The sequence below is a fragment of the Manis javanica genome, chromosome 11 (genome assembly GCF_040802235.1).
Source record: "Manis javanica isolate MJ-LG chromosome 11, MJ_LKY, whole genome shotgun sequence".
Lineage (NCBI taxonomy): Eukaryota > Metazoa > Chordata > Mammalia > Pholidota > Manidae > Manis > Manis javanica.
Genome location: NC_133166.1, coordinates 37,941,729 through 37,966,369, shown reverse-complemented (window position 1 = coordinate 37,966,369; position 24,641 = coordinate 37,941,729). Strand labels below are relative to the sequence as shown.

Here is a 24,641-nt window from a genome sequence, read left to right as displayed (position 1 = left end):
GAAGCAAACAAGGTAAGTTAAAATGAGGGCTCGCTCCCTGTGTGGGGGCCCCAGTGTGATGCAGATCATGACAGAAAGACCTCTACCAAGGAGGCACAAAGGTCCAAGCTAGGAGAGGCTACCACTCTCCAGGTCCTTTCCTTCTCATTCCAGCCCATTCTCACTCCAGGACCAGGGCTGAGTGTGAATGAGTAAGTCTTCCTGAGATAGCTGCCCTTCTTTCAGGGTCTGTTCTTCCCCAAATGTTTTCCTGAGCTCAGGGTACAAGAGGGATATTTTTACTATGCCCTTGGAATTGGGTTCTAGATTCATATACCAGGCCCATGAGTCAAAGAAATGTGCATCCTATGCCAGGGGTTTGACTTCCTCCTCCCAATCCTCTGGCTAAGGCTGTGTAACCCCTCTCCCCTTCTGTACCCGCAGCTTCACAGATGCCACATCCCTCTGGTCCTGCCTCCTTGTTTTCTCTCCAGCATCTCTCTTCTGTATCTCAGGGCCTCTGAGAAGCCTAGGCTTTGCTCATCCTCTTTCCTGGACTTTGTGCCTCCAAACAGACCTTCCTTTAGTCCCTCTTCCACATTCAGTCTAAAGTGTTTAGGAAAGTGCTGGCATAATCTTAGTGCCCCCTAAGCATTGTTGTGACAACAGAGAGGATGATGATGATTGTCATTATCCAGATTTTGCTTCTGAAATATAGCTCTACTTCTCTACCCCCTGGCCCAAAAGCTTTAGTGGCTTCTAATTGGCTGCTGAATAAAGTCCAAAATCTTTAATTAGGCATTTTGAAGGTTCTATTTCCTGAGTCATACAATGATAAGCCCCCTACCTATCATCCCAGATTGATTTCTTTCTACTACTTTTTGCACTTCCTCTTCTTTCACCAAACTGAACCACCATCATAGCTCTACCTCCCCAGCAAGGTCTTTGTTTGAACTTCTTTCTTCCTATTTGGAATACTTTTCTCCCCACTTTAACTTTTCTTCTCCACTGTGAAGTCTCTGCTGATCACCTAGACTGTACATTCCTTGATGATAGATGCCGCAAGTGGTTCCTTCTTTATCCCTGATGTCATTTTCCAAACTGAATAAATGTTTTATGAAAGACCTGGTTCAGCCCTCTGTTTTCAAGCAAGCTTAATTCCTTAAATTAGGGAATCTCGGTCATCAAGTCCTGTCTAGATAGGCTGAGGCCTGTGAATTTCCTTGAAGGGATCTGGGTCTCACAGGGTCTGTGGGCACATAGCCAGTTCCACATGGTCATGACCCGTATGTGCTACCTCCAGGCAAACTGGCCAGAGAGGGTAGAAAGCCGGGGAACCATACTATCTATGAAGTTGACTCCTGTTGGGCTGGAATAGGGATCAACCATCCAAGGTGGAGGGGCCTGTATGATCCAGGGAATGTCAGCATCCTGGAGGGCCCATTTGGGCTCCTCCAGTAAGAGAGTGCAAGGTCCGAAGCAGGAATCTTAAGGTAATTATCATGGGGCATTCAAGTTCCAAGGTGCTCCAGCTAGACATCAACTTAGGAGACTGATTAAAGGTTCAGGCCCTTAGGCAGTGAGCTGGCAAGAGAGTTTAGGTAAAGTTTCAGTGTCCCCTGTAGCCCGCTAGAGTTTGACTCAGGCCTCTAGCCCCAGAACCCGCAGTTTAGGGCTCACTAGTCCTGTGGTGGGCATTCCCAGTGGGAGTCAGCAGGGAGGCTGTCAAAGGAAAAAGGGCTTGCTCCCTTTCTGGTCAAGACTGACTTGGGAATAGGCATGACCTCAATTTGGGAATATCTTCTTCTGGTCTTCAGTTCCCTTAGGCAGGCAGGATTCGGGGAGGCAATGGCTGACATGACACTAGGCCCAGAGGTGAGTCCTGCCTCCCTCCTGGTTCACAGTGTCTCAGCAGACCACTGCCTCCATTTCATATTCAAGCCATGATCAAGCCACCCCCTGGGCCACCGTTTGGAAAAGCCAGTCTTAGGCTGATGCTCACTGCCTATAAATGGTGTGGAATTAGGCTAATCAGTGACTATTAATTCCCCAACAAATACGGGTGCTGTGCTAATTGCCAGGGTCCATGTTGGCAGATCTCCGGTTGGAGGCATCAAACAAGAGAAGTGGTAGTTTGGGGGCTGGAGTTGGGGAGGGCCTGCTTTGTTGGCTGAGCCAGTTACAAACCGTATTACCCTCTGAGTGAGCCACAGTGCAGAGAGCCAAGGCCTGTCAGCCATGGGGCCAGCTGAGTGGCCCAAAAGCGTGTTTGCAAGAGCTGAAACTCAGTACCAGTGGAGCAGTTTCTTGTCCATTAATGGGATTTTTTTTGGTTCATCAAGGAAGACTCTAGCAGCAGCCTGGCATGGCGCTGTAAGGGCAGCTCACTGGGGATAAAGCATCTCAGACCTTGGTCTGCCGTTGCTATGGCAACATGGCATTTTCAGACTCTGTAGGCAACCTTACAGGCATCTGCTACTGTGAAAGATTCAGATGGAGAAGGGCCACTGCTCTTCTTCCACTAGAGAAAGCAAATTGTAAGATGGGGCACCATGCACCAAGAACAAAGATCTTAATAGAAAATGCCGTTCCATTGATGTGAGGGCTTCTTGATGAAACGGTAGTTTAGTGATATTAAAGCTGAGCTGTCTGTTACAGTCTGCTGGGGAGAACTGCAGGATCAGAAGAGACCTCCTAGAAGAGAAAAGTAAGAGGACATGGGGAAGAGGCAGGGGAACAGTATGGACAGAGGCCCAGCTGGGGAGGTAGAAGGAGTGTGTAGATGGGGTGGCCAGTTCGATTTGGTAGAGGTGGGCAGGTGTCAGCCATGCCTCTCTGAAACTCGCCAGTTTGAGTCCTGTCTGGCAGAAGCCTGACCTTGGCCTCACTCCCAAGTCATGTTCTATGCATTTGTCTCCTGAGATATGGGAACTGATCTCCACATCTCACATCTCTCCTCAGGTGGGCATTTCTTGCTTTTTGTCTTGGCACACAGGTGTTTGCAATATCTCCTGAATCCACTAGAGTCATTGAACCTTTACATATCATAGGGGAATTGAGACCCAGAAAGAAAGATGAGTCACCAGCAATACAGAGAGACTATGGAACATAGTGCTAAGAACTTAGGATCTGGAGATAGACTGACCTTGGTTTGAGGCCTGGCTCCAACATTCAGTTTTCAGGTGAGCCTGAGCCTCATCTTCTTCAGGGGTGAGGTAGGGGTCCTGAACATTCTTACCCTATCATGGCATTATGGGTGTGAAATAGGATAATGAACATAGTACAGCGAGGTTTCTGGTATATAGTAAGAGCTCAGGGCATGTTGGTCATTAGGGCTAGGAATTGCTTAAAAATGGGGACTATCATGGTCATTTTTGCTACTTCCTCCTCCTCTTTCCTTGCATACACAAGGCACCCAAATAGTATTTTGGAATTGATATTAAAAGGATGTTTGTTAACAGGGTGAATACATGAATGCCTGAAATAAAGCCCACATTTTGGGCTCCATACTCCTGTCAGGTGTTTTCAGCCTTGGTACTGTTTGGTCTCCTTAGCACTGGAGTCAGGCAGAGCCCAGAGTCTGTCTGTGTAGCTCAGCCTGCATAGTAAAGTGACTTGCCCTTTTAGGTGCCATATCCATCTATCCTGTGGCCAAGGACTTATACTTCCCAGGCTCTGAGTTTCTTGAAGGACAGGTAGAGTAGATTCCTTCCAACCTTCCAAGTGTCATTCCAGGCATTTCCTTGGAGTTAAGATGCCTTGACTTCCAAGGGTACAGCTCTTAAGTGAGCCTCCTGTCTTCCAGACATGCTCACTCCCTTATCATCCTGCTTTGGGTTTGTAGTGGGGCTGAGAGTGCTTTGGAAAGTGAAACCCCAACTGAGCAACTAGGGAGCCAGGCATTGTTTTTAGTAAATGGTGTTCTCTATGAACAACCTCAAGTTTAGCAAGGCTGCAGATCCTGATGTGTTCTGGAATGATAGCTCAAGTATGTTGGAAAGTACACTCTGTTGTCCTGAAACATTTAACTGTCAGAGCCGGAGGGGCTCTTGGACATCAGTAAATCTGTCGCCTTCATTTCGTAGGTGTGGAAACAGCCCATGGGAGAGGGGGTGGCTCACCTGAGCCTCTGTGCCGAGTTAGTAGCAGAGCTGACCCCACACTCCTCCTACAGGGCCATGCCGCAAAGCCCAGCATTTGCCCTTGCTCTGAGTACCTCATTTGAATTCATTTCAAAGCATCAGATATAGAAATGAGTTTTTAAAAGAATATCAGTATTTGACATGATATTGTACATAAAAAAACCCTAAAGACTCCACTGCAAAACTACTAGAACTAGTATCTGAATTCCACAAAGTTGCAGGATACAAAATTAATACACAGAAATCTGTTGCTTTCCTATACAGTAACAATGAACCAGCAGAAAGAGAAATCAGGAAAACAATTCCATTCATAATTGCATCAAAAAGAATACCTAGGAATAAACCTAACCAAGGAAGTGAAAGACCTATACCCTGAAAACTACAAGACACTCTTAAGAGAAATTAAGGAGGACACTAACAAATGGAAATTCATCCCATGCTCTTGGCTAGGAAGAATTAATATTGTCAAAATGGCCATCCTGCCTAAAGCAATCTACAGATTCAATGCAATCCCTATCCAAATACCAATAGCATCCTTCAATGAATTGGAACAAATAGTTTTAAAATTCATATGGAACCACAAAAGACCCCGAATAGCCAAAGTAATCCTGAGAAGGAAGAATAAAGTGGGGGGGATCTTGCTTCCCAACTTCAAGCTCTACTACAAAGCCAGTAATTAAGACAATTTGGTACTAGCACAAGAACAGACCCACAGACCAGTGGAACAGAATAGAGACTCCAGATATTAACCCAAACATATATGGTCAAATATATGATAAAGGAGCCATGGACATACAATGGGGAAATGATAGCCTCTTCAACAGCTGCTGTTGGCAAAACTGGACAGCTACATGTAAGAGAATGAAACTGGATCATTGTCTAACCCCATACACAAAAGTAAATTCGAAATGGATCAAAGACCTGAATGTAAGTCATGAAACCATAAAACTCTTAGAAAAAACATAGGCAAAAATCTCTTGGACATAAACATGAGTGACTTCTTCATGAACATATCTCCCCAGGCAAGGGAAACAAAAGCAAAAATGAACAAGTGGGACTATATCAAGCTGAAAAGTTTCTGTACAGCAAAGGACACCACAAATAGAACAAAAAGGCATCCAACAGTATGGGAGAATATATTCATAAACAACAGATCCGATAAAGGTTTGACATCCAAAATATATAAAGAGCTCACACACCTCAACAAACAAAAAGCAAATAATCCAATTAGAAAATGGTCAGAGGAGCTGAACAGACAGTTCTCCAAAGAAGAAATTCAGATGGCCAACAGACACATGAAAAGATGCTCCACATTGCTTGTCATCAGAGAAATGCAAATTAAAACCACAATGAGATATCACCTCACACCAGTAAGGATCACCACCATCCAAAAGACAAACAACAACAAATGTTGGCAAGGTTGTGGAGAAAGGGAAACTCTCCTACACCTCTGGTGGGAATGTAAATTAGTTCAACCATAGTGGAAAGCAGTATGGAGGTTCCTCAAAAAGCTCAAAATAGAAATACCATTTGACCCAGGAATTCCACTCCTAGAAACTTATTTACTCTAAGAATGAAGGATCCCAGTTTCAAAAAGACATGTGCATGACTATGTTTATCACAGCACTATTTACAATAGCCAAGAAATGGAAGCAACCTAAATGTCCATCAGTAGATGAATGGATAAAGAAGATGTGGTACATTTACACAATGGAATATTATTCAGCCATAAGAAGAAAACAAATCTTACCATTTGCAACAACATGGATGGAGCTAGAGGGTATTATGCTCACAGAAATAAGCCAGGCAGAGAAAGACAAATACCAAATGATTTCACTCATTTGTGGAGTATAAGAACAAAGAAAAAAAACTGAAGGAACAAAACAGCATCAGACTCACAGAACCAAAGAATGGACTAACAGTTACCAAAGGGAAAGAGACTGGGGAGGGTAGGTGGGAAGGGAGGGATAAGGGAGGGGATGGGGAAGAAAGGGGCATTATGATTAGCATGTATAATGTGACGGGGGAGGACTGTACAACACAGAGAAGACAAGTAGTGATTCTACAGCATCTTACTATGCTGATGGGCAGTGACTGTAATGGGGTATGTGGGGGGGACTTGGTGATGGGGGGAGTCTAGTAAACATAATGTTCCTCATGTAATTGTAGATTAATGATACAAAAAAAATATTATTTTCAACAGTTTTTTTAAAGCAGCCTGCTTTTTAAAAAAATTATTATAAAAGTAATGTATGGTCATTGAAGAAAATTTAGATAATAGAGAAATGTTCTATTTAGGAGATAACAAACAGTGATATTCTTAAACCTCGGAAATACCCTTTGGGGCAGGTTGCTGTCTTTTAGATGACAGCTCTTAGACCCTTGGTTCTCCAGACCCTGTAACACCTTCTGGAAGTTGAACTACAGACAGAAGGAGAGTAACAATCCATAGAGGCCCATAGGACTTAATTTAGTTCTGTAGACTTCAGATAGTTAGACATACTACTATAGCAGTAGTAATAATAGTGGTTGGCATTTGTAGTCTCTTGCAGGTAACAAACCACTTCTTGCATAGGTGTTCTCATTGGATTATTTGATAATTACAAGAATCCTGCAAGGTAGGGAAAACTAGTGTTATTTTTCTCATTTTCCACATGAGAAATCTGAGCCCCAGAGAGATTAAGTAATTTGCCCAAGATTACACAGCTAGTAAGTAGTAGAGCTACTGACTTCAAACAAATACTTGGCATAAAGAAAGCAGAAGACACCTAATGAATACATGTGAGTGAATGAATGTTTGACTCTTTCTAGGGAAGGTGCTAGAAATCATTTGGTCCACTGATTTCCACACTGCACTCGGGAAGTTCTAGGCTTCCATGAACCAGTTGTGGGTAGTGGGAGGCTGAGTGAATGGGGCTCTGAGCTCCTTACCTCTGTTGCAACCAGAGTAGCTTCACTGTTGCCTGTTTTATACACTGGGAAATTGAAAACGATTTAGCTAGTCTACCTCCTACATCAGTGGTTCTCAACAATTCTGGTGTTTATCATAACCTCCAAGGGAGATTCCGCCAGCTGGTCTGAGGTGGGTGCCAGGACTCTGACTGTCGCCAAGTGTGGGTCATCAGGCCATGGTCTGAGAAACACTGGCTACTTAGAGTTAGGGAATATAAGACCCAGGAAGCAGCAGGGAGTTCCCTCAGGCACACAGCCCCTTGGGAGCATGGGCCCCACTGGGAGTGCAGCCTGATCCTCAGGTACCTTGTCCACTGTCCTTCTGCTGTACCATAACTGCAGCTGAGCCAGAAAACAGGGGACACAGCACAAAATAACAGTGGTTTCCATCACAACACTTGTGGTTTGTGCCTGTTGGGACTCCTCAGACAAATTCTAATCTGAACTCTCAGCTAGAAGTTGTGTGAAATGTTACCTACTTGTTCTATGCAAGGGGTCTTGGGGGATGGGAGGAAAGAAGAGGGATGACATGCTTTTATCATTTGCTCCTTCCTGGAGGATTCTCCCAACTTTACTAACAACTGGCAGCAAGACAGACCAGACCAAGGGGAGCTAGGAACTGGATCCTGGGTGAGAGACGTGGTGCTATGCCAGTAGCAAATGGGGTGATGGGAGAGGGGGCAAGTGTTGATTGAGTGTGTATCATGGGATGGATTCTGAGGTGGGCACTTTTCATTCAAAAAACTAAAGGTCAAGGAAAGGTGATTGTCCTTATTTACAGATGTAGAAACTGAAGCTCAGACATATACAAGCAGGATACACAGGCAGGATTAAATCCATGCCTGCCTGGTTCCACAGCCTGCCTGGTTCCACTGCTGCTGAGCGGCAACGAATTGTTTGCAAATTCTCTGGCCCACTGAGTGAGGACTTGAAATATATACTGCCCTGGGAATATATATACTGCTGGCTGGGAGGGCCCACCTACAGACAGCTGGGTGGGTGCTTATTCAAAGAGCTGGGCTCAACTTGGCCCAGCCAAGCCCGCCAGGACAGGGCCATGGGGCCCTCGAGCCAGAGTCCAGTCTTTAGCTGTAATGTCTCCCTTCTTCACAATTGAGGCTGTAGGCACCCTACACACTGCAAGTGCCTTTAACGTGGGCTGCCCTGACTCTCCCCTCCACATACACCCACAGTCCCTTTGGACTGGTGACCCTGTGGATGGCCTGCTCAGTTCTTTAGCTTGGGCTTCCACTCAAGGGTATGAGCTCCTCCTGGGGCAAGTAACATGAATTCATTCCTAAAACATTTATTGAGCACCTTTTATATACCCATGACTGCTCTAACTATTGGGATACAGCAGTTGAACCAAGTGCAATTTTTGCTCTCATGAAGTTTTTCATTGTAGTGGGAAGACAGACAAACAGATAAATATACGATGGGGTGTTACAGGCTTGGAAGGAATATAAAGCACTGTGAGGGGATAGAAGGATGGGGTTGAGTGGTCAGGGAAGGTCTTCTGAGAAGATGATATTTGAACTAAGACCCAAGTGGAGGGAGTAGGGAGCTATGTGGAGTTCTGGGAAAGTGTTCCAGGCAGAAGATACAGCCATTGTAAAGGGCTAAAGCTGGAAGCATGACTGGCCAGTTGCAGGAAGAGTAAAGTGGCCAGTGTGGCCAGAGATAAGTGAATGAGAACAGGGGTGGGTGTTAGGGAGGTAGCTGGGGGCCAGATGCTGTGGAACGTTATAGGCCAGGGTCTGGACTATGGATGCCTGGAGTAGGTTCCACTGGAGGGTTTGTAATCTGGAGACACAGGCCTGGCCTCAGCGTTAGAGCCCAGCCCCCTTGTCTGGAGCCCCTTGTCTGGAAGAGGAATCTGTCAATTGGGACTGAGCCCTTAGGAGGCCAAGTTGTGTCAGCAAGGGACATGACCAGTCACATTGTATGTGTTCTTCTCAGGGCCAGGGCCAAAGGGCCTTTCAGAGCTGCCTACCCCACAGGCCCTCATTTTTGGGTGACTGCATACCCCCTGGGAATGAGAAGACATCCCAGAGAGAGGTCTGGCACCGGGCCGCAGCATTTCCTGTGCCCACATTGTGTCCTCTGGGATGCCATGTCTCCCACTGGCACCCTGCCGCAGGAGAGGAGCACCATGCCTGTGTGTCCTAGCCCAGCATCCCTGGCTGCTTACCAAGCTCAGAGGAGAATGCTCTGCCCATGGGCCAGTGGGAGAACTTGGGGTGGTGAGTTATAATTATCCAAAAAGGTAATTTTGCTTTCATATGTGTGTTTTTTATGAAGTAGGGATATTCAAAAAGGAAATTTACATTTATTAGCCCATGTAGTGCATACATCCCAGTTATGTACTTCATTAAAAAAAAAAAAACAGAAGGTGGAATTCAGAGTGATAAAGGCACGAAATTAGGCCCTGCAGATTGTTACCCCTTGAGCTGCTCGCTGCTCACCTGGTAATTCCTGCCATTTCATTCTCCCAGTTTCCCAGCTCCCGCTCAGGGCTGTTAACTCTTAGTCTCACCAGAGGTCTCTATTTGGGGAATATAGTCATTCATTCATTCATGCCTGATAGGCACTTCCATCTTAAAATATCCAAAACAGAACCCTTGACTTTGTCCCCAAGTCTGTCCCTGCCCCCAGGCTTCCTCGGTAGATCGCACTCTCCACCCATTGCTCAAGGAGCCCATCTTGATCCCTTCTCTCCCTCGCTCCCAATCAGCCTATCAGCAGATCCTGGGTACCCTACTTCCAACATAGAGTAAATCGACCGGTTTCTCTCTGTCCGCACTGCTACCAGCCCACTTCGAGCCACCGTCCTGCCCTGCCCTCTGCAGTGCAGGAGCCTCCTGCCTCGGTTCCCTCCATTTTGCCCTTCAGAGAGCAGCCTTCTCAGATATGTTAAATCTTATCACTCTTGCTTAAAACCTCAAGTGGCTTCTCAGAATCCTCAAAATAAACCCCAACTTTTCACCAGGCCTCCCAAGGCCTGCCTCTTCCCACTTACTCAGCCCCAGACAGACACCTCCCTGCTGTTCCTGGAACTGGCAGAACTCCTCCCCACTTCGGGCCTTTGTATTTGTCATTTCCTCTGCCTGGAAAGCTCTTCTGCCAGAGGTTCGTATGGCTGGCTCCTTCTCATCCTTCAGTCACAGTTCCGAGGCCGCATTATTGGGGAGGCCTTCCTGACCACCTGTCCTTCTAATAGTATCACTCCATTTGTTTTCTTTATAGCTCATATCACCAGTGCATCCTATTCATTTGTATATCTACCTGCTTGTTGTTCCCCCATTAGAATGTAAGCCCCTTGAGGTCAGGGGCCTTGTGTTTTGTTCACTGCCTTAGCCGTCCCACTAGAGCCATGCTTGAACCTTAGGGGCATCCTGTAACTATTCATCCTCTCATTTATTCATTCAACTCTGGTAGATAAAATCATAAACAAACAGGCAGAGCACAGAGGACCTTTAAGGCAGTGAAATTATTCTGTCTGATCCTATAATTGTGGATACATGTCATTTTACATTTGTCAAAACCCATAGGATTCACAGCACCAAGATGGGCTGGAAGGATGTGTCAGTTGATTGCGTAGGTTCATTGACTGTAACAAATGTGGTGCTCAGGTGTGGCATGTTGACAAGGAAGGCTGTGACTCTATGGGGGCAGGGAACTTTCTGCACATTCTGCTCAATTTTTCTGTGAACTAAAACTGCTAAAACTTTAAAAATAAAGTTTTCTTAAGAGGAAAAAAATATATTAAGTTAAAAGCATTAATCCTTTAGTTATTTTCTATTTTGTACTCATATATGTTATTTATATGTAGAAAGACATATATATTTACTGACATGAAGTTCAATAAAAGTTTACTGTCTGAAAAAAAATAAGTTAACTAAGAGGCACACTGTATTCCCAAAGGGGTTTGCTCTTTCTGAAGAACCGGCTTCTGCCCTTCTGGTAGACCCATCCCGGGTGCTCATCTCCCTGCCCTGTCACTATGGGCCCGGGTCCGCATCCCTAACCTGGCACTGGTTACTGTGTGGCTGCCTAGTCCCTGTGAACTAAGTGGATTGAACGGGATTGGGCACAGCACAAACGGGGCAGACACTCAGTAGGTATTTACTAAGGGATCGGAAACCCTAGGGAGAATTCCTTCTCGGGTTATGTCATCCAGTGGCTTCTCAGCAAACTCTGAAATCCTAATCTAATCTGTATGTGGATTCTTCTGGACCTGCCCCTGGGTTCCAGAATAGACCATCCTACCCTCCACCCCACCACTAACACTTTGCTCTAACTCCCAGCCTCCTTTCCTACACACTGGTGATTTCCAAACAGGTGTGGAGGGAGAATGTAGAGAGGTTCTGCTGGTGACTAGGCTCCAGGGAGGGCAGCAGGCCAGCTGCTCCTGGCCCCAGAGCTGCATTGGTGCTCCTGTCCCTCAATGATCACTGTGTTTATCTAATAAGACAATACCTAACGCAGACAACTTGAAAGTTCCAGCCAAGTCCAACACACCAGCACATAGGCCAGGCCAGGGAAGACATAGTACAGAGCAAACACTCAGACAGGTCCGGGTATGCATGGCTGTGGGTTCAGCAACAATCAGCAGACTTAGACTGCAGCACAGCTAACGTGACCCCAGGCTAACCTGACAGAGGCAGCCTCTGGGCCAAGGTGTGTATCTGGATGGGCTCATCATGTCTGGAGTCCTTGGCCTGATCTGAGGGCCACATGTATAGAGGGATGACAGTAACCTGTAGCCTACCTAAAGGAGGAGGCCCTGGCACAGGCCACCAGGTCGTATGGAGAGATTAGATCACCTGGAGTGAAGAAATCTTAGACGATCCAAAAGCTGTCTGCAAACACCTAAAGAGAGTAAACTCCAGAGATGCCATACTGTGCCTGTAATGCTCCATTCACCAGTGCCAGACTCCACATCAGGCCCACTGTTTCTGGACCTCTCCCAGCCTCTGTTCTGCATCCATAGAGTGTGATCAAGATACCTTCTTCCCAGGGCTGCTCTGCCAAATGAGATGGGTCATAAGAAACCATTAGCACACATGTAGCCATAGTAGGCCCTCGAGAGAGTTAGTTGCCTTTTCTGTTCTCTCTCTCAGGATAGCCAAGAAGCCCAGAAAGCCAGCAGTTCTAACAAAGAGCATAAAACTCAGAAAGACGGGCTGTGGGGAGGGTTTCAGTTGTTTATAAAACAGGTCAGCACGTTTCCACCTCGTAAGTTCTAAATCCATCATCCCTGGCTCCCTAGATCTAAGAATAGTCGCTCAGTGGGGCCCACGCGCCCGCGCTCGCCGTCTCCTCAGGTGACTGAGGAAATGTATACACAGCAGCCACAGCACCCCCTGCTCCTGGGGTGGGCAGGGAGGCCTGGCCTCTGCCTCTTTCAGCTGAGCTATTTCAGAACCTCTCCCAGACTCAGTTTTCCTTCCATACAGGGGTAATCCAAAACTTCCGTACTGGGCCACTCTAACCATCCAGTGTGGTGTCTGCAGCTATGCAAAGTGGGAGGTGGAGAGCGGTGGAAGGTATGGCTGTGGGGACCTTTGGCACAGTACTGCCCCACTCTGAGCTGCTGTTTCATTTTATGTGAAGGGGCAGAGATTGACAAAGAGAACTGAATGGCCTTCTGAGGTGCAGGGTTCTCAGAGATTCGAGAGCAGTCCCAGCCTTGTGGCCTCAGAATGAGACCTATAGAGGGTAAACCCGGAAGTTCAACACATTCTTGTCTGTGACTTGAATGAAGGCCATTCCTCTGTCTGGTCTGAGGGAACAAGCCTGAGGACCTGGGTGTGTATTCCCCTATTCTGCTCTTTGGCCTCCACCTCCCTTCTTTCTGTCTCCCATACGCATCCACACCTACCCCCACCACCACACAGGTTCCCCAGGAGCAGAAGGACTTTTGATTCATTTCATCCAGACTCTGCCCACTGTAGGAATGCCCTTGCCAGCTGAGGGCTCAGACTCTCCTGCGGCAGGCCACCTGCCACTCTCCTGGTTGGCCTTTCAGTCATTAACAGCCTTCTTCCTGGTAGTGAGCTGAAGTCGGCCTTCCCAGGCATCTTCTCCCTATGTCCATGGGCTCTCTTTTGGATCCCTGGGAGAGAACAAGGTAGCTCCATCTTCTTACTAGCCCGCCATTCATTCGTCCATTGGTTCATTCATTCTCACAAAGGTATTTACTGAGCGCTAATGTAGGCCAAGCACTGTTTCAGGTGCTGGGGTACAGTAGCAAATGAAACAGTCCATATTCTCCAAGAGCTTGTGTTCTGGTCAGGAAAGAGAGTTCATAAACAAATAAACAGTAAAAAAATATAAATAAAAACAAAGCAGATCAGACAGAGATGGGGAGGGGTTGTAAACTGCTATTTCATATGGAGTTTTCAGGAAAGGCCTCTCAGATAAAGTGACATTTGAACAACATGAGGGAGTAAACCTGTGGATATCAGGAGCAGGAGCATTCCAGGAAGCAGGAACAGCAAGTGCAAAGGCCCTGAGGCCAGTACTGTTTGAGGAACAGGAAGTCAATGTAGCTAGATGTCAGCAGGGTGGAACATCATGGGACATGAGGTCAAAGAGGAAGATGTGAACCAGCTGTTGTTCATCTGAGTCAGAGGAGAAGCTATTGGAGGATTCTGAGCATAGCAGTGCCTTGTCTGATTTAGATTTGAACAGGATCACTTTGGAGAAGAGACCAGGTGAGGTAATAAAGGCAGCAGAGACCAGTTAGGAAGCCCTTGCGGGAGTCCCAGTATGAGGTGATGGGGCTGGTGAGAGGTGGCCAGATTCTGGCTGTGTTTTGAACATTACCTTCCTAAGTCTCTTCTTCCATAGGCTTTCATCTTTTCTTACCTAATGGATAGCCCCAGTCTCCTCACTGGCCTCCTTGCCTCCAGCCCTCACCCCCATCATCTCCTCTCAGCCCATACCCAGCGCTGCCATGGATCCTGGTCTGGAAGGGACCCTGGGCCAGCCTGCTTCCACTTACAGCTTTCCCTGAGGCAGTTTGGGCCACAATCCTAAAACATCTCCAGAGTAATTTTGTGGGCAAATAGCCCCACTTTTTGATTCTGGAATGGATACTTCCTGCTGCCTCAGCTCCTGCCTTGAGGTCATCATTGGCCCAGAGAGTGATGGATGGACTAATTATTGAAAATTCCTGCCCTGAGTGCCCCCCCCTTAGCCTGGCCCAGTGGGGCCACTGTCCTCACAGCCATTCTCATGGCCATTCTCTATAGGAGCTACCCCTCTTCTGGGCAGTGTGACCAGGGACAGAGAATTGCAGCTTTCTGTTCCTGAGGCCTCTGGCCAAGAGGCAGCTCTGGCCACAGACCAGGAAATAAAAACAGCCAGGCACAGGACTGGGGTTGATGGAACCCAATTTTAGCATTGTGTTTCTGTGTGTCCCTCCCCTGCTGCTCTCCAGACAGAACAGAGGGCTTAGAAAAACTACGGGCAGGGGAAAGGCCCGGGGAAAGGCCCGGCCGTATTCCCTTCCACTTAGCAATTGTATCCTGAGTGCCTCTCCCATGGCCTGAGGATGATTATGAGTGCATCCCGCTCCCATCTCCAGCTCATAGACTGGAGACAGTTGCAAATATAAATACTTGTAGAACCAGAAGGGGTGTGGTGTGTATGGTTAGAGAGCTCTGAGTACAGTAGGGAGCTCAGGGGAAGTGAAATTAACAGCCTTCCCACAGCCTAGTGAGGCCCAGCCCTACACCAGCCACCATTCACTTCTGCAGCAAAACAGGATACCATTGGGATCAATGAACAGGTCATTGGCAAATTAAATACCCTCTTTTTAAGACTGGCTCTTACTCATCCTTCAAAACTCATCTAAGAATTAACCTCTAGAACTTTCAGTGATATCCACTTCTTCTCCCTAACAGAGCATGTCGTCCTCTCTGCTATGCACTCTTTGTCCCTTAGAAATAGTCTTTTTTATCATCCTGTGTTATCCTTTGTCACCCTTCCCCATTTCTCCCTCTCTTCCTCAGAGACTGTTCTCAGTTTGGGATGTATTCTTCAGGATCTGTACATACAGAAATATATAGGGGCTTTAGGGAAATTGAAGCCTACTCTCTATATTGTTCTGCAACCTATTTTCTCTTAAAAATGGCTTAGATCTTTTTCCATGTTAGGCCAGAGAGTGCTACCTCATTATTTTTAATAGCTACATATAATTCAATAGTAGGGTCAAACCAGTTTCTTTGAACACTCCTCTATTGGTGAGTATTTTGGGGTTTCCCTCCAATCTCGTGTGATCACAACAATGCTACAGGAAATGGTGCTGTGTGTGTCTCCTTGCACACATACCATCTGTCCCCATAATCATCTTTTTCCATGGCTACCTTCCCCAGTGGACTGGGAGCCACAGGGCAGAAAGTGAATTTTCCTCCTCTGGGTCTTGTGTCCACAGGGCCTAATCCAGAAGAGGTGCCCACATGATGAAATGGATGACTCATCTGAGCAAATTCATGACTATGTGAAAAGGCTGGGTGAATTTGGGGAAAAGCAGCTAGAACAGAGTTGGGAAAGGGGTGATGTGGCCAAGAGGGACAAACCAAGAGGGCCTCAAGAGCCAGCTAAGAGCCTGGACTTGGCCTCGTTGCTGGTGGGAAGGCAGGAAATAGTCCAGGGAGGACCTAGTCCATGCTGTTTCAGCCTGACTCCCCGCACAGGCAGCTGCCTCTGTGTAAAGGACAGCAAGAGAGCGGGAGGCTCTGCACCTCTTCTGTCCTGAAGTTGCTCCCCAGACCCAGAGCGCTTTGGAAGGCCTGAGTACTGTTTTCCTCACTCACTGTTCCTCGATCATGGTAGGACCCTGTTGATCATCCCACAGTTACTGCTGAAAGGGGAGGAATCCCTGTGAGCTTGGGTGGCTGGACATGAAGAAGTCTTTCCCAAATTTGGCCAATTTCAAGGCCAGCTTCATCCACACTGACATTTACAGCTTCCTGAATCCAGAACCTTCCTCTCTGTGAGGGTACTCAACCCTCACCCCTCCTCTCTCTGTATCTGCTATTGCACAAGAGCAGCCCCTACTCATGTTCTAGGTCTTCATGAAAGGTTTGACAGGAGGAGACCAGGGGAGCCATTAGCTGCCTGACTTTTCACCTGCATCCCTCTCTTCTCTTGGCATCTGCACCCGATGGGCAGGGGTACAGGGCCTTCCGCCCCTCTGCAGCTCTCAGCCCCAGCACTCACGAGGACTCAGTGAGGTGTCTGCCCCTTTGCAGAGCACTCCTCTCCCCAGCTACAGTTCCTGCCTTCCATTGCTGATCATGTCCCCACACAGGTGGGCCGTTAATCTGCACTAGAGAGAACAGGATATTAACAGAGGAGTCACACTGCCTGGGTTTGATCCAGCTGTGCTTCTTACCAGCTATGTTACCTTGTCCAGTACCTACCACCTCTCTGGAAAGTGGGTATAATGTTAGATTGTACCTCACAGGCTTATTGTGTGGATTCAGTGAATTAATACTTACAAAATGCTTATCACAAGACCTGGCATATACTAAGTATGCAGTGATTTTATTACCATTTTCACATTGGTTGGAACTAGTGAAGGAGCCCTTGACTTGGGAGTCATGGATTCCAGGCCTGACTAGAGTAGCTGTGTGACCATGGACAAGCTGTTTCACCTCTCTCACCTGTAAAATGGAGGTCCTAACAGCTCAGGCAGTTGCTGTGAAAATTAAGATGATGTTTGTATTAAACTGGGAAGCACCATCCTTAGGTTGTAGCCCTAATCCTCATGTTATGAGGTGGTAGTTAGAGCTCCAGCCATTACAGCCACATTCCTAGTGATAAGATGGAAGAAGGGGCATAGGAGTGCATGCAGTCTGTCTTTGAAGGCAGGGACCCATAAGCTATCACAGAGCATTTTAGCTTGCATCTCACTGGCCGCACCCAGCTGCATGAGAGGTTGACAAGTGTAGTCATTATTCTGTGATTCTGGGACAACCAGAAAGCTCTACCACACACACTCAGGTGTATGCCCCTCCCAGGCAAGGCCCGCCAACAGAAATGCTTCTCCCTCCCTAGCAATGGGCTGTAGTCCCAGCACCATAAGGCCCTGCAAGGACTTCAGTTGCCAAGAAGCTCAGGCAGGTGCCACAAGGCCTGAGCAGATTTGGGTGTTGTGTTCGGGATGTGCCAGGGACCCTGCCAGTTCTGCAGTTCCATGCCTGCAGGGCTCTTAGGCTGACGCAAGTGTGGCAGGCTGTGAGCTCCATCACTTGTCACAGCCTGGATCAGGCCAACTCCATTGAGCTGAACTCTGAGAGGCGAGGGAATCCCTGTGTAACTATGAGCACTTCACCCGAGGCTCAGCTGTGTACCCCAGGGCCATAAAGCAGATCTGGATCAATCAGGTGAGATTTCAGTGTCCTCAAGGATCCGGCAAGTGCCAGGCACACTGCAGAGAGGGCCCTCTGTAAAACCAGAAATTGTCCTGTAACTTGCCTGTTTGGAAAACTGGGTGTCCCATAGTCCACTCAGCCTAGGGAGAAGCTTAACCATAGGCTGTTTCCCTTCCTATCACTTCTGCAGGAGAGCAACCTGCATCGTAACATCATGCTGAGTCCAGGGGCCTTCCCATCTTCACTGGGCCCCTGCAAAGGTGGTCCTAAGTGAGGCTGAGAGGTGTGAGACCTAAAAGGCTGGAATTGTTCGTACTTGAAGATGGCATGCTGTGAGTCCCTCTGTTAAGGGAAGAGCCCACCTTGCACTTTCCAAGTCCAGCAGCTTGGTTTTTCTATAGGAGGTTTGCTTAAAGTGTTCAGGGACCCCAGACGTCTTGTCATTCCCCCACTAGGCCTTCCCATCTGCTGGTGCCCCTCTCTCTCCTCTGCGCTGTTTGCCACTGGCAGGCCTTCCGTGCCTTCTCCTCCCCTCTGCTGGTCTGCCACACATGTGGGTGTGATCTGTCACCATGTGCCAGGCACTATGCCAGGGCTCATGTACTCCTCCCCCTGGCAACACTGTGGGGTGGGTAGGGACAGAAGTACCATCAGCACACCAGTGTTAACTAGTGTGGAACCCAGGACAGCAGAGCACAGTCCATAGTAAATAGTATGTATTCTATATATGCTAGGGGCCAGCCAAGTACAGCTCACAGGCCAAATATGACCCATGGCCTGTTTGTATGGCACTGTGAGCCAAGAATGATTTTTAAAGGGTTATAATAAAGAAGAACATGTGACAGAGACTGAATGAGGCCCTCAAGCCTGAAATATTTACTGTCTGCCTTCATAGAATAAATTTGATAAGCTCTTTTATGTAATATGCAGAGTCAGTACAGATTCTGGAGCCACACCACGTGGGTTCGAGAGTCTCTGTTTCCTCAGCTGTGAAATGAGAATAATTTACAAAACATGGCTGCCTCACAGGGGTGTTGGAATGAAATGAGATAAAGACTGTAAAGAACCTAACCCCAAGTAAGCTTCTTTGGAAGTGTTTGGGAAAGACATTTCTGGCCCTTCACCAGGCTTCTCAACCCAGTGGGCATGAAAGTCCTGGCACAGGGCCTCTGGCTACCCCAGCCCGGAGCACGGCCTCCTCAGAGCGTGTTTCCTTTGGCAGGAGGAGAGGCACCTGCCAGCTGCCCATTGGGCCACGTCCTGCTGCTAGGTCAGCTCTGCCTTCCTCCCAACCCCATTCCTGCTGACTGTCAGCTGGTGCTGCTCCCCAGGGCTGGGCACAAAGCCTACACCAGGTGCCACATTAGCCCCAAAGGTACCGAGCCTCTTCCACTCCCCCACTCATGGCTCAGATCAGCCTGGCTGATGCTCCTGCTTAACCGTAGGAGCTACAGCCGAGTTCATCCTCTCTGTGTGTATTTCCTCACTTGTGGGCCAAAGAGGCAGACATCTGTGTTTCCCCAAGCCCAGGCTTTTGGCCAGTGATTGCCTTCCTCTGAGGGAAGAGGAATGGGAAGGATAATCCTGGGCCGGCCAGCCTTCCCTGTCTCCGCAAGACAGATTTTCAGTAGATATGGAGTGAAATGTAAAGATTAAAAATTCAAATCATTGAAAAATGAGAAAGAAATATTTTGTGACCTGGATAGGGGTAGGTTTTCAATTCTTACAGGCAGTGAAAGTATGAGAGACCAATAGATTTTGCTACATAGAACCACAAAGCTTATGTTTTACATCAAGACCCCAAATACAATTTAAGTTAAACTGAGAAAAAAAAATTTATTCCATATATGGCAGGAAAAAAATTAATATTCTTAATAATAAAAGTTTTCAAACAAGGCTCTTCATCGATAACATTGGTTGGAAATATTTATATAGAACTAAGTGCTAGGCACCATTCTAACTATTTTATACATTCTTATTTAATCCTTGTAAACAACTTTATGATAAGGGTACTATTATCCCCACTTAACAGATGAAGGAACTGAGGCACAGAGAGGCCCCATGATTTGCCCAAGGTCACTCAGCTAATACATGGAGCTGGGATTTGAACCCAGGCCATCTGGCTCTTGGGTCTGAGCACTTAAACTCTTCTATACAAAATAGGAAGAAGATAGGGTGCAGACAATACACAAAAGGAAATGCAAACTATATGAGAAACATAAGATTTGTTTTCCAATTTCAGATAATCAAAAAACACAAATAAAAACAAAGAGATACAATTTTTTGTCTTCCAATCAGAAAAGGTTTTTAAATATTATGTAACTAATAAGTACTAGCAACGTTGGAGTGAAACAGACTCTCACAGATTGCTGTAGTTACATTCAAATGGCCTTTCTAAAAAGTATTCTAGCAGTACTCAAAACAAACCTTAGGAGACTCATAAATGTCTATACCATTTGACCAGGAATTTCCTTTCTAAGAATCTGAGAAAATAATTAGAGAGAGACAGATTCATGAAGTGTTCATAGGAATGTTACAAGATAATGAAAAATGAGAAACAACCTATATCTCATAACAGGATACAGGTTAAGGAAATGGTTTGATCTCCATATGGGCAATTAGGCAGTTAAAAAAAAATAGATTTATATAACAAAATATAAAGTGAAGACACACCACAGAGTTCTGGGAGAAGACACTTGCAATGCATATAACAACAAAGAATTATATGAACAAAAGAATACAGAAAGAAAACTTACAAATCAGGAAGAAAAAGGCAAACAACCAAAGAACAAAACAGGCAACAACTATATATAGGCAATTCATAGAAGAGGCAATTGAGAACTAATAAACATAAAGTGATGCCTCATTTCACTAGTAGTCAGGGAAATACAGATTCATTAAGTGTACTTATCAGAATAGTAAGAGTCAAATAGCAAAAGGTAGAGGGAAACAAATTCATGTCCATGAGACTAGAAATGACTGCTGCCACTGTGGAGAGCTCTTGGGCCACACCTAGTAAATTTAAACATGCTTTCCACTGCATTCATGTTTCTAGGGGTCAGCCCTGCACAAACACTGATTTGTACAAGGAACAATGTTCAAGCCATGTTGCAGTGCTGTTTATGATATCAACAGTATTAGTATTATTGTTGTATAATATTGTATATTATATGTTATTTTGTATAATAATATAGCAACAACTGTTCTCATTAAAGAATTGTCCACAGGATGGGAAATGGATAAGTAAAATAAGATTCATACATAGTGGGATAATATGCACAGTTAAAATAAATGAGCCACATCAGTAACAGCTCATCAGATGAATTTCAAAAACAATGCTGAATTAAAAAGCAAGTGGTAAAAAAAATACATATTTGAATGATACTATTTATATGAACCTGTAAAACAAACTGAAAATATCACACACCATTTAAGGACCCATATATGTAGAAAAATGTAAAACAAGCATGCAAATGTACAACTTCAAAATAGTGGTTACTTCCAGGAAGGAAGGAATTGGTGGGAGGTGGGGCTTAAACTATATTTATAATTGATTAATTTCTTTTTAAAGGGAAATTTTGAAGCAACTGTGGCAAAATGTTAATTAATGTTGTAAATCCAGATAGGGATATGTGCCTTTCTTTTAAATTACTTTTTGTATCTTTCTGCATATTGAGCTATTTCAAAATTTCGAATTGTTTTCAATTAATTTTTCTAACATGCAATCCTATGGAGAAATGTTTGTGTTATAATGTTAAGGGATAAAATCTAGATGAAATATACACAAGTATTTACAAAGGTTTGAAAGAGGTATCGAAAATACCTAAAATATTCATGGTAGTGGGCAAGATTCTAGAAGTCTGCTTTCCTTTATATTCATCCATATTTTCCATTTTTTCCTTTTTTGCCATGAAGATGTATTACTTTTATAACCAGAAGAAAAAGGTTTAAAACAACTACAGAAAAATGTGAGTTTAGATAGATGGTAGGAAAGGCGCCAAAACCTAGGAGCAGGTGCTGTGATGGTGTGAGATTGTCACGGACTTCAGAGAGACCTGTGCTTGAATGCTGGCTTGGAGGCTGGCTGTGTGACTCTGAGTTCATTCCATCTTTTAATGCAGCCAGCAGCCCGTACTGAGCAGCAGCTGTGTATCAGACACCATGCTAGAGACAGGGCAGTGAACAGGCATACATGTCCTTCCCTGTCCGTAGAGCGGGTCGGCCAGTGAGCAGGGATAGTGAACGCTGTGTGCAAGTCATCTGTCCACTGCCAAGTGTGAAGTCTCCCATGTGGGCAAAGTACAAAGGCAATGACAAGATCTAAGTTGGATTGGGTGGCTGGGGAATTGGTCTCTGAGCGACATCTAAACTTAAAAATTAATCTAAAGGATGAGGAGGCACAGAGACCTGTAAAGAGAGGACTTTGAGAAAAAGGAAGGCTCCCCAGGGCATATTTAAGGAACTGAAAGAAGGCAGGGGTTTCTGGGATGCAGTGGGGTCAGTGGGGAGAGTTGTGCAAGGAAGGCCAGCTAGATAGTCAGGAGCCAGATCACTCAGGGCCTCAGAGGCCAGGGAAAGGCCTCCGAAGGCGGTGGGAAGTCACTGAAGGGTTTTACAGGGGAGCAACGTGATTGAATTTGCAGATCATGTTGATACTCTTTGAAGACTGGAGTGGACAGTGAGCAGCCCAGTTAGCTAGTCGGCTATTGGAGTGGCCCAGATGAAAGAAGATGGTGTCAGGACCAGGGTGATGGCCGTGGAGACAGAGAGATGTGGATGGGCCTGGGGTTCCCAAGAGGCAGAGTTGGGGGGAGGGGGGTGGGTGACAGTGAGGGAAGGGCTAAGGAGGAGAGCCCGGTTTGAAGCAGGAACAGTTGTAGGTCGGTGGGAAGCCTGAGAAGAGAGCAGACTCTGAGGGCAGGGAGAGTGAGCATGCCGCTGCGGGGCCCGGTCCTTGGTGTCCTCCCGCGTAACCGCGGCTCGTGGGGGCAGCCCGCGCCGGGGTGGGGTGTCTCGGCCCCGTTCCCGACTGTGTGCCCAGCAGTCCCTGTTTCCCCCACAGGCGGAGCATGCTGCTGCTGGGGCTGGAACGAGCACGGCATGTGCGGGGACGGCGCCGGAGCCGACGTCTGGGCCCCGAGGCCTGTGCAGGCGCTGCGGTCGTCACCTGCCCTCCTCGTGGGCTGTGGGGCGGGCCACTCCCTGGCCCTCTGCCAGCTACCAGCCCCCCCCTGCACTGGCCCGTCCCCCGATGCCCCCGAGGATGCGGACTCGCAGGAAGCCGTGGACAAAGAGAGGAACTGGAAGGAAAGACAACCAGAAACCAGTCTGACAGGCCCAGAAATGGAGGGCTTGTGACAGAAACCCTTTAATAAAATGGCTTCTCCCACCAAGTGTTCCCAGAGAACTGCTTTGTCAGCTGTGCGGCAGGCCTCAGAAGGGCTCAGGGGCGCTGCGGTCGGGCGATACGGGTGGGAGGCGGCAGATGTCCTGTCCTCCTCAGGGGAGAGCGACGCCCCCCATGAGGGGAGAGACGGAGCAATGACAGGGATCTAAGTTGGGTTGGGTGGCCAGGGAATCTGGCCTCTAAAAGACATTTAAACTGGACCTGGAAAACAACAGGCAGACTCCAGCCTGTCTCTCCCTGGCAGGGGCAGAAAGCCCAGCCCCAGCCCCCGTGACCATTTGGTCACTTTTAGCACAACAAAGTATCCCTAGGCCATGCTTAGGGCAGCCACAAGCCTCTCCTGGGGTTTTATTCTCAGGGCGTGTAGTTTGCTGGTTCAAGGATATCAAGGTACCCAAGTCAGATGGCTGGACATCTGGACAGGAAGGAGCTGGTGACTAGGACCAAGGGAGAAGGCCCTGGGGTGGGGGTGGAAGGAAATGGAGATGAGTAAGTGGAGGAAGAGAAAAGACTTCTGGGAAGACCCAGCAGATGAGACCCCTGGGACAAAGGAATCTAGAACCAGTGAAACTCTCAGAATATTGATTTCTTCCTGTGAGCCAGGCAGGACCTGGGAGCTAGGGGGTGTGACTGCACTTGCCAAGCTGTTTAGTTTTAGGTGAGGCCACAGCATGTGAAGGGGCGTCTGCAGGGATCACAACATCAAGACCCTAGCCCCTGACATCCACCCCCAGTTCTCCAAGCTGCTGCAGCAGAAGGGACCTCAGGTAAAATGGGGAACAGGCAGACCCAGACTCCAGGCTTCCCCGGGTGGCAGCTATGGCTCTGGGAGACAGGGCATCTCTCTGCTGTGACTGGCAGCAGGCCTTTGGACAGAGGGCCTCAGAAAGTGGCTTTCCTCAGGGGACTGTGGCAATGTCACCAGCTGGCCAGCCAGGTCTGTGGCCTCTGCCATACTGCCTTGTCTTCGTGACTCAGGAGAGGGTTTGGGTCTGTGAGGTGCCATGGCTTAAGTGACAAAACCCCAGGCGTCACAGCTGGAGAATCTGTATTGACCTCCTAGCTTCGTGGCCTTTGCAATGCGTTCATTAGAGCCCTAGTGGTGTCTTGGGAACTCAGTGGCCCCCTTGTGGGCTATGGGGAAAGGAAAGCCACATAGAGGTCCAGACCCCCAGCCTTTACCTTATTCACAGTAGCTCTATTTTAATCTATATTATATATTGGGCTTCATATCAGATTTCACCTGACAAGGAGACCTTGAGAAAGTTTGAAAACCACTGATTTTATCCAACATTTTCATTGTTCATGTGGGAAAACAGAGGACTAATGGGGGAAGGGACATCTCAAAGCCATATATCTCACTTCTGTCCCAGAGTCCCAGGTGACCCATCGAGGGCCTTGAGCAAGACAGGGGGGCAGATAAGGAGTGGCCCTGGGACCTGGAGTGGGTTCAGCTCAGGAGAGTAGGTATGAGAACAATCCTGAGCTCCCCAGGCCTGGACCTAGAGACTACAACAGCCTTCATCTGACGTGGAACACCAGTGCATGGAGTTCTGCTCCCAATATTGTACCTAGAAACATTGCTGCCCTGGCCAGCAAAACCCTTGGTCCCTTACCTCACAGAACCAGCAGGGGCCTGTACCGTCTCTAAGCATTTCTGAAATAGGAAGAACATCTCTAGACACTCTTAACTGGTCTTGCCAAGTCCTCAGAAATGGAGCAGGTGGACTGCCCAGAGAGACCCCATGCTGGAGAAAGCCCACGTTCCTGGCC

The 24,641-nt window shown here is 47.2% G+C and overlaps 1 protein-coding gene across 1 annotated transcript in view; it reads left to right on the top strand.

The window, feature by feature from the left end:
• SERGEF (secretion regulating guanine nucleotide exchange factor) overlaps nt 1-22,854 on the top strand; it is a 234,901-nt gene extending 212,047 nt beyond the window's left edge. Inside the window, 2 exon segments of the mRNA XM_017672684.3 lie at nt 22,524-22,781; nt 22,784-22,854. Coding sequence (XP_017528173.3) covers nt 22,524-22,781; nt 22,784-22,833 — 308 coding nt within the window. The 3' untranslated portion in view covers nt 22,834-22,854.
• The last annotated feature ends 1,787 nt before the right edge of the window (nt 22,855-24,641 follow it).